General features: G+C 43.2%; 1 protein-coding gene across 1 annotated transcript in view; it reads right to left on the reverse strand.

Annotated features, from left to right (window-relative positions):
• The window catches only part of WWOX (WW domain containing oxidoreductase), a 1,052,038-nt gene extending 1,043,570 nt beyond the window's left edge, over nucleotides 1-8,468 (reverse strand). The window contains exons 1-3 of the mRNA XM_040329188.1: nucleotides 8,261-8,468; nucleotides 3,963-4,027; nucleotides 1,145-1,202 (exon numbers count right to left, since the gene is read on the reverse strand). Coding sequence (XP_040185122.1) covers nucleotides 1,145-1,202; nucleotides 3,963-4,027; nucleotides 8,261-8,367 — 230 coding nt within the window. The 5' untranslated portion in view covers nucleotides 8,368-8,468. The remainder of the gene's footprint in view (nucleotides 1-1,144; nucleotides 1,203-3,962; nucleotides 4,028-8,260) is intronic.
• Nucleotides 8,469-9,130: the final 662 nt, after the last annotated feature.

The following is a 9,130-nucleotide window of genomic DNA, read 5'->3' on the forward strand; positions in this document are numbered from 1 at the left end:
GGGGTTCATTTACAGGGCCATCTGACCCCAGGGGTTCATTTACAGGGCCATCTGACCTCAGGGGTTCATTTACAGGGCCATCTGACCTCAGGGGCTCATTTACAGGGCCATCTGACCTCAGGGGTTCATTTACAGGGCCATCTGACCTCAGGGCTTCATTTACAGGGCCATCTGACCCCAGGGGTTCATTTACAGGGCCATCTGATCCCAGGGGCTCATTTACAGGGCCATCTGACCTCAGGGGCTCATTTACAGGGCCATCTGACCTCAGGGGCTCATTTACAGGGCCATCTGACCTCAGGGGCTCATTTACAGGGCCATCTGACCCCAGGGGTTCGTTTACAGGGCCATCTGACCTCAGGGGTTCGTTTACAGGGCCATCTGACCTCAGGGGTTCGTTTACAGGGCCATCTGACCTCAGAGGTTCGTTTACAGGGCCATCTGACCTCAGGGGTTCGTTTACAGGGCCATCTGACCTCAGGGGTTCGTTTACAGGGCCATCTGACCTCAGGGGTTCATTTACAGGGCCATCTGACCCCAGGGGTTCATTTACAGGGCCATCTGACCCCAGGGGTTCATTTACAGGGCCATCTGACCCCAGGGGTTCATTTACAGGGCCATCTGACCCCAGGGGTTCGTTTACAGGGCCATCTGACCTCAGGGGTTCGTTTACAGGGCCATCTGACCTGCAATTGGCCTCCTCTGTTTTACTTACATGAAGCCACGGTAACAAGATGCTCCTTCTCTCTTCATCTGAGTGCTTTTTCAGGTGTCCCGATCACTGCCTGCTTGATTTGGACAACTCCTATTGGTGGAGGCAAAATTTCTAGTGGCCTGGTCCTGGCTCCTAGGCTCCAGAGACGGGGGGGGGGGGTAGATTGTGAAGTGCCCAAAAAGATAACACGCGGGGAAAAATGCCCCCCAGGGCAGGATATTATAGTTTATAGAGGAAACTGTGATCCTTTACACTGTAGGATGACTTAGGAAGAGGTGTTTGAAATCAAGACTGAGAAGTTATGTAATTGATGCACAATGCACTATAGAAATAAAATGTTTTCCTGCATATGATTTTTAAGCAGCGATTGTAATCCCATGGACTTGTTCTGATACGAACAAAACCGTCAACACATGTATGAATACTCACTCAACAAAATACGTTTGCCCGTTTTCATCAGTTTCTTGTTCCCAACCATATGGCAGATCTGAAAGATACAAATACAGATTTAGTAACCTTTTACTCACATGGAAAATTTATATTTCTGTCCCACTGGGGAGCTTTAGCGCTAAAAATAGTGCCAGAAAAGCGCCTCTCCTGTCACTTCAGTGTGAAAGCCTGAGCGGTGCGCTAAAAAATTCTTGCAAGCAGCATCTTTGAGGCGCTTTAGGAGCAGTGCATACAAGGGTTAAAAGCACTTTGCGGCACTTTTAACTCTTTTTCGGTTAAAATCGTCAGTGCTAGCGGCTGAAATGCGCTGCTAAATTGATGATAAAGCGCCGCTAAAAATAGCGGCGCTTTATCGCCTTGCCCCAGCGCCTCACGTGAGAGTGCCCTAAGAGTAGAAAATTATCAGGGCAACATTCCTGGCTGTTAACTGCCAATCCTTTTTGTGTATAGACAACTGTAATACCTAAATCATGAATAAATACTGATGCGCTCGTATTAACTCATGTGCAATGTGAATCGTACATATATAATCAAGCAAAAAACCTGGTGAAGAAACTCTTAATATATGTGAGTAGATCATGAAAAAGTCCTGATGATTGAATAAGTCAGTCAGCAGTGATCCTTCCCTAATTGCCAAGCTCTCACTTCAATGTGATCAGGTTACAACAACCTCCAGCAGCGATCGGATGTTTCCAGTTTCATTCAGTCACATGCAAAAGAGGAGGAAAGGAAACATAGCGCAATATTGTACCATATAGATGTGGATAAAGGCTGCACTTAGTGCACTCACGGATCCTCGCTTATATTATAGACAGGGTATGTTGCTGCTCAGTTTAAGTAGACTCCTCACTCGGGATAGACATCCGATGGTCCGTCACTGTAGGCTCCTGTAATACCCATGATTAAGTCACGTGACGAGTGACGATACGCGTGGGGAAGGAGCCCACAGTGACGGATCATCGGATCGCTGCTGGAGGTTGTTGTAACCTGATCACATTGAAGTGAGAGCTTGGCAATTAGGGAAGGATCACTGCAGACTGACTGATTCAATCATCAGGACTTTTTCATGATCTACTCACATATATTAGGCGTTTCTTCACCAGGTTTTTTGCTTGATTGTATATGTACGATTCACATTGCACATGAGTTAATACGTGCGCATCAGTATTTATTCATTCATCATTTAGTTTAGTTCGCCGTTTGATTGCTGCTGTATTATTAACCGTATTTTCCGGCGTATAAGACGACTTTCTGGATGCAAAAAAATGCATCCAAAGTCGGGGGTCGTCTTATACGCCGGGGACGGTCTCCGTGCTGCGAGCGTCAATGATTAAAAAGACGCTCCTTCTCCTCAGTGTGTTCTGTGATAGGCGGAACACAAATCTTCCCAGCAGCGCCTCTGTTCTGTGTTCCTCCTATCACAGATGCCTTCTCATCCTCGGACGAGATGAGAAGACGTCCGTGATAGGCGGAACACAGAACAGAGGCGCTGCTGGGAAGATTTGTGTTCCGCCTATCACAGAACAGTCTGAGGAGAAGGCGCGTCTTTTAAATCATTGATGCTCGCAGCACGGAGACTGTCAACGCACCGCCTGCTACCCTGTTTCCCCAAAAATAAGACCTACCCTGAAAATAAGACCTAGCGTTATTTTCCAGGAGGGCTGCAATATAAGCCCTACCCTGAAAATAAGCCCTAGTTAAAAATGCTTGTAAGATCCTATAATCCACTCTATTATAGTAGTATATAATGTACAATGTGTGTGTTTCTGTAATATAATTGTGGGGGAAGAGAGCTCCGGCGGGTAACAGAAGCACAGAGCGGCTCTATAACAAAGGTATTTGACACAATTATATTACAGAAACACACACATTGTACATTATTTAATACTGTAATAGAGTGGATTATAGGATTTTACTAGCATTTTAACTCAGTTCACACTGGGGATTCCTGACAGGCAGGGAGGGGGGGGGAGAGAAGACATCACATTACATAGTAAGACCTACCCCGGAAATAAGCCCTACTGTGTCTTTTGTTGGCATAATTAATATAAGACCCGGGATTATTTTCGGGGAAACACGGTATTCAGAAAAAAAGTGAGTAAATGCACCGTTTGCAGTGATGGCACAGAGAGGGGGCAAGTGATGGCACAGAGAGGGGGCAAGTGATGGCACAGAGAGGGGGCAAGTGATGGCACAGAGAGCAGGCAAGTGATGGCACAGAGAGCAGGCAAGTGATGGCACAGAGAGGGGCAAGTGATGTAATGGCACAGTGAGGAATGTAATGTAATGGCACAGTGAGATTTGAAAAAGCCTGTTTCTGTCAGCGGTTCTGGCTACCCCTCAGCTTCCAGAAAGACTAGTAAGAAGGGGGTAGTCTTACACAGTAAGTATATCCCAAAACCAAAATTTTTCCTGGAAAATTAGGGGGTCGTCTTATACGCCGGAAAATACGGTAGGATTTTTTTGTGTGGTTTCTTTGAGATTATTTGTTAGTAGCGCTGTAGTCCTTTTCACTATATTTCAATACCTAAATCATAACTTCTGGTGTCCATTCAACTAAATCCTCCCATTTATGGTCAACCAACACAGATAAGAATCAATGACATAAAAATAATCTGCAGCACGTATAATGATAGAAGCATTTATATATAACACGGGCTAATGAAATGCCTATATACTACCATACCTCCCACAGCTACCCATACAAAGAGTGGCTCACGCAGGAAACATTGCTCCTATAATTCACCGATGTATAAAGGAAACAACATAAGTTAAAGACAGTGAAGTCATTACCAACCTCCTGCGATTCTCTTCCGCTTTCCCGTTTTTGGGTGCTCCCACTGAGTTTTCTCATCTAAGTGGCTATTAAATGAAAAACAGAAACATTGCTTTATTGGCACATAATTTATATATTCTGGAGGGTTCGTTTTATTAAAGTGTATGTAAACCCAAACAATATCTTCTTTTATTTGCTCTATTTTGTCCTGCTAAATATAGCATTGGAAGCATTTTGTTAGATCTGTTGGATAAGTGATCCTGTATGAAATGTATCACCGCCCTGTGTCCTTTCACAATGTTATCTCAGGGAGTGCATTCAGCCCTCCAAGTTCTAATTTTAGACTACAAAACAATTCTTTTTTATATTGTGGAGATACGGTGAGTTTGGGCGTGGGGGGTAAGTTCACCAAGCAGCAACTAGGCAGAGCTGGCACCATTTCTTGCCAGCCAAAAGATAGAGATGGCAAGCATCATAACAACATCTACATTGCAACTTCTCCTCCGCTGTTTCCTGAACTTGTAAGAGCAGTATGAACAGCAAGCTTTGACAAAGCATTTGCCAAGCTTTGTTGAAGATTGTAATGTACCATTCAGCTCCAGTTTGTAATTATAGAACACAGATGCTAATAGGAATGCTGATTGCCACTTCAGGAAAGCTGCTAGCAGACTTTCAACAAGCTTCAAGAAGCTCTGAAGCCTGCTAGCAGCTTTTTTAAAGTGGCTGTTTGTCGTGGTGTACCTCCTGGTTTGGCGGCGCGCACGTCGACCCGTGCTCTAATTGGACACAGCAGATGTCAGCCAATTATTTTAAAACCTGCTGATCAGCTGTGGCCAATTACATCACATATTTTTGTGTTGACAAACAAACAGAACTTTGTGCACAGACAGCGATCTTTTTCTTCTTCCCAAAATCAACGGAGTTCAGAAAGAAAAAGGAGACATATCTGTTAGTAAAACCATCCCATTGACAACGTCCAATGACGAAACCCGCCTGGAAGGACGTGCGGTGACGTCATCACGTTAGGAGAAAGGGCTCCGCTCTGTATGTTCGCCGGCCGGCAACAAATTTTAAAACGCATGTTTTTCTTCTTTACCATGTGAGTAGTTTTCTAATTAAAAATCAATAAAAATCCTTGCGGTATTACACTATGTCTGCCATTCTCTACATGTAATCGTGCGGTGGTGTCCTGTCACACTTGTGGGAGCTAAGGGCTGTTCGATCCAGGGAGCAGGATCTCCCCAAAGGCCGCGGCTGGGTTACAGCCGATTGCTGTTTATCATTATCCCTCTGGTAAGCTGCTTAACATAAGTGGTGGCGGGCTCTCACTACAAGAGTGTGTTGTGGATTCACGTGGTGACTGGATTGTCTCGTGTATGGCAGGATTGGTTTCAAATTGGAAGGAATATAGACTCTTTTTCACCATTCAGTTCCCTTATAGGGTCTGTTTATTATTTTTGATGTATGGACTGTAGATCAAACTGAGTCCGGGTGCTATGGTGCAGCTCTAAACCCCCCCTTTTTCTCCTATATGTTCTAGTGCATCTGCACAAGTGCTGCTGCCTCCTTAATTTACTGTGTTTAAGTGATTGTCATATATCCACATGTACTGATAAGCGCAATTTTCCTTTATTTTCAATTATTTTAAAACCTGCTGATCAGCTGTGGCCAATTACATCACATATTTTTGTGTTGACAAACAAACAGAACGTTGTGCACAGACAGCGATCTATTTGTTTCTTCTTCCCAAAATCAACTTTGAGTTCAGGAATAAAAAACAGACATCTCTGTAAGTAAAAGCAGCACACATTACACTTATTGGGTACACAGTTAACCCCTGTATTGCCCCTGGATGTTAACCCCTTCTCAGCCAGTGTCATTAGTACAGTATTATCACTGATCATTGTATTAGTGTCACTAGCGACATCAGTGTCAGTTAATGTCCCTCCCAGTCATTTAGCGCTAGATTGTCTGCCGCACTATCACAGTCACATAGTTAAATGCCACTAAAAGAAAGCTTGTTTGATGTGAAACAAAATATACAAATTGAATTTGCATACAGTGCTGCATGACCACACAGCACACCACAATTAGCACAGTGCTGAATAGCAAAAAATGCCCTGGTCACGAAGGGGGTAAAACCTTTCGAGGTCAAGTAACTGGCAGCACTGTTTACCATACCTAAAAAAAAGAAGTTTGCTTTAGGCCTCATTTATACTGACATAGGTAGATTCAGGTAAAGTTAGGCCGACTTATCAGTAGATAAGCCGACCTAACTCAGAATCTACGCCGACTTATGTTTAAGAGTATGCTCAAACAGAGATACGCTTAAACATAACTAAGATAAGACGTCTTGCGCCGTCCTATCTTAGATTGCAATATTTTGGATGGCCGCTAGGTGGCGCTTCCATTGCGGTCGGCGTAGAATATGTAAATGACAGGATACGCCGATTCACAAACGTACGCCCGGCCGACGCAGTACTTTTACGCCGTTTGCGTAAGAGATAGGCCGCGTAAAGTTAGAGCTAGGCCCTAGTGGAATAGTAATGTTAAGTATGGCCGCCGTTCCCGCCGCAAAATTCGAATTTTTTATGTCGTTTGCATAAGTCGTTCGCGATTTGGGATTTACATTGTTTACGTCCACGTCGAATTCAATATGCCCGTACGGCGTACTTAGCCGCAATGCACACTGGGAAATGTAGGTGCCCGGCGCATGAGCAGTAAAAAACAAACGTCAAAAACGTAAGGTCAAGCCTTATTAGCATTAAACACGCCCCCCTTCCACACATTTGAATTCGGCGCCCTTACGCCCGTCCGCTTTAGGCTACGCCGCCGTAACATAGCAGGCAAGTACATTGAGAATCATGTACTTGCCTAGCTAACTTACGGCGGCATAGCCTAAACACGCTAAGCTACGCTGCCGCAAGTTTAGGCACTCCTCTCTGAATCTACCTAATAATGATTAGAGATCAGCTCATCTCTACCAGAACTCTAAACTAGCACTATTTTTACTCCATTGAGCTGTATTTATGTGAGCTGTGGGGTGAAAATGATTCAGGCTGCAGCTCACGGAATAAGTTCAGGTAGCAACGAGTTCAGAAGACACACATGCTCATCTTTGGCAACAGCATGCATTTCTTTATAGGACATTTCTAAATGCATATAGCATAGCTCCCAACGGTCCCTGATTTCGAGGTGCTGTCCCTGATATGGAGCAATGTCCCTCTTTCCTCCTCATTTGTCCCTCATTTTGGCCTGATCTATATATTGTATATAAAATGCACGATTTATCTTTCAAAAAGCTTTTTCCCAGTGCTAAAACTTTTTTCCATTTTCTAAATTATTTGTAAATTTTAAAAGCCAATATAAAGGAATAGCAGTGGTAAAAAAAAAGCCCTTGTGGATTAAATTACCTTTTTTTTGGTTAATTCTCCTTTAAGAGGGTGTGACAGGGGGCGTGTCCTATCCCTACATACATTTGCTACAGTGTTTCCATGAAAATAAGCCCGGGTCTAATATTAATTTTGGCAACAAAAGACACAGTAGGGCTTATTTTCAGGTTGGGTCTTACCATGTAATGTGCCGTCTTCTCTCCTCCTCTCTCTCCCTGCCTGGCAGGAATCCCCAGTGGGATCTGAGATAAAATGCTTGTAAAATTCTATAATCCACTCTATTACTGTAGTATATAATGTACAATGTGTGTTTCTGTAATATAATTGTGCCAAATACCTTCATTATATCGCCACTCTGTGCTTCTATCACCCGCCAGAGCACTCTACCCAGCAATTATATCACAGAAACACACACATTGTACATTATATACTACTGTAATAGAGTGGATTATAGGATTTTACAAGAATTTTAAACTAGGGCTTATTTTCGGGGTAGGGCTTATACTGCAGGAATCCTGGAAAATAACGCTAGGTCTTATTTTTGGGGAAACACGGTAGTAGGTGTCCCTCATTCCAATCTGAAAATGTTGGGAGGTATGCATATAGACACGTTTACCTGTGTTTAGGTGCATGTAAACACAAGTACAGGAGCTGGATAGAATAACGTTTGTTTATACTTCCTAAACAATTTCTCCTGCATTTACATTAATTATTAGTGTGAATATAAACTTAAAGTTTCCAACAAAGCTGCTTATAGCTTCTTGCTGTACACATTGCTGTTACATAATGAAGCCTGTATGTACTGGATCTTATTAAAAGATTACATAACAGCATACAGCTTTTTATCACACACTTTGCAGGTTGCTGCCTGAATTAAAGATTTATCATAGAGAATGATAATAGACTCCCCATGGTGGCCCATCTTACTTCGCATAGTAAACCCAACCATCCTTTGTGCTCCTCTCCTCCCATCCTGGTGGCAGCTCATCCTCGCTGTCTGTATCGTCCAGGCCGGCGTACTTCAGGGCTGCCATGGCACTGCTGCTGCTGCTACAGTAATGTCAAATTTAATGTGAATGACTTGGGCGTCACTGGCTTCAAACAGTATGTAATCTCGCCACCAGGGGTCTCCAGTGCTCTGTAAACAGAAAGAGAAAGGATGGTTACATCCAGAAAAGAGACCAGAAATAACAAGAGCTCAACCTATTCATATCAATCAAGATGTAAAAAAACGTTATTTATGCATCAGTTTAGGCCAATATGTATTTTGCTACATATTTTTGGTAAAAAAATAATAATAAATAAATCACAATATGCGTAAATTGATTGGTTCGCGCATAAGTTATAGCATCTACAAAATAGGGGATAGATTTAAGGCATTTTTTTTTTTTTTACTAGTAATGGTGATTAGCGTTTTTTAGCCGGAGTGCGACATTTTGGATGACAGATCGGATACTAACTGACATTTTTTACACTTTTTTGGGAACCAGTGACATTATTACAGTAATCAGTGCTAAAAATATGCATTGTTATTGTACTGACACTGGCAGGGAAGGGGTTAACATCAGGGGCGATTAAGGGGTTAACTGTGTTCCCTTAGTGTGTTTTCTAATTGTATGGGGGGTGGGCTGCCTGGGGAAACACACAGATCCATCTTCCTGCTTAGCAAAAAGACAGGGGCCCGGATTTAGATAGAATTTACGTTGGTGTATCGATTGATACGCCGCGTGAGTTCTAGGAAGCGCCGCCGTATCTTCTTTCTGTATTCAGAAAGCAAGATACGCCAGAATTTTTCTA

Source organism: Rana temporaria, chromosome 11, assembly GCF_905171775.1.
Source record: "Rana temporaria chromosome 11, aRanTem1.1, whole genome shotgun sequence".
Lineage (NCBI taxonomy): Eukaryota > Metazoa > Chordata > Amphibia > Anura > Ranidae > Rana > Rana temporaria.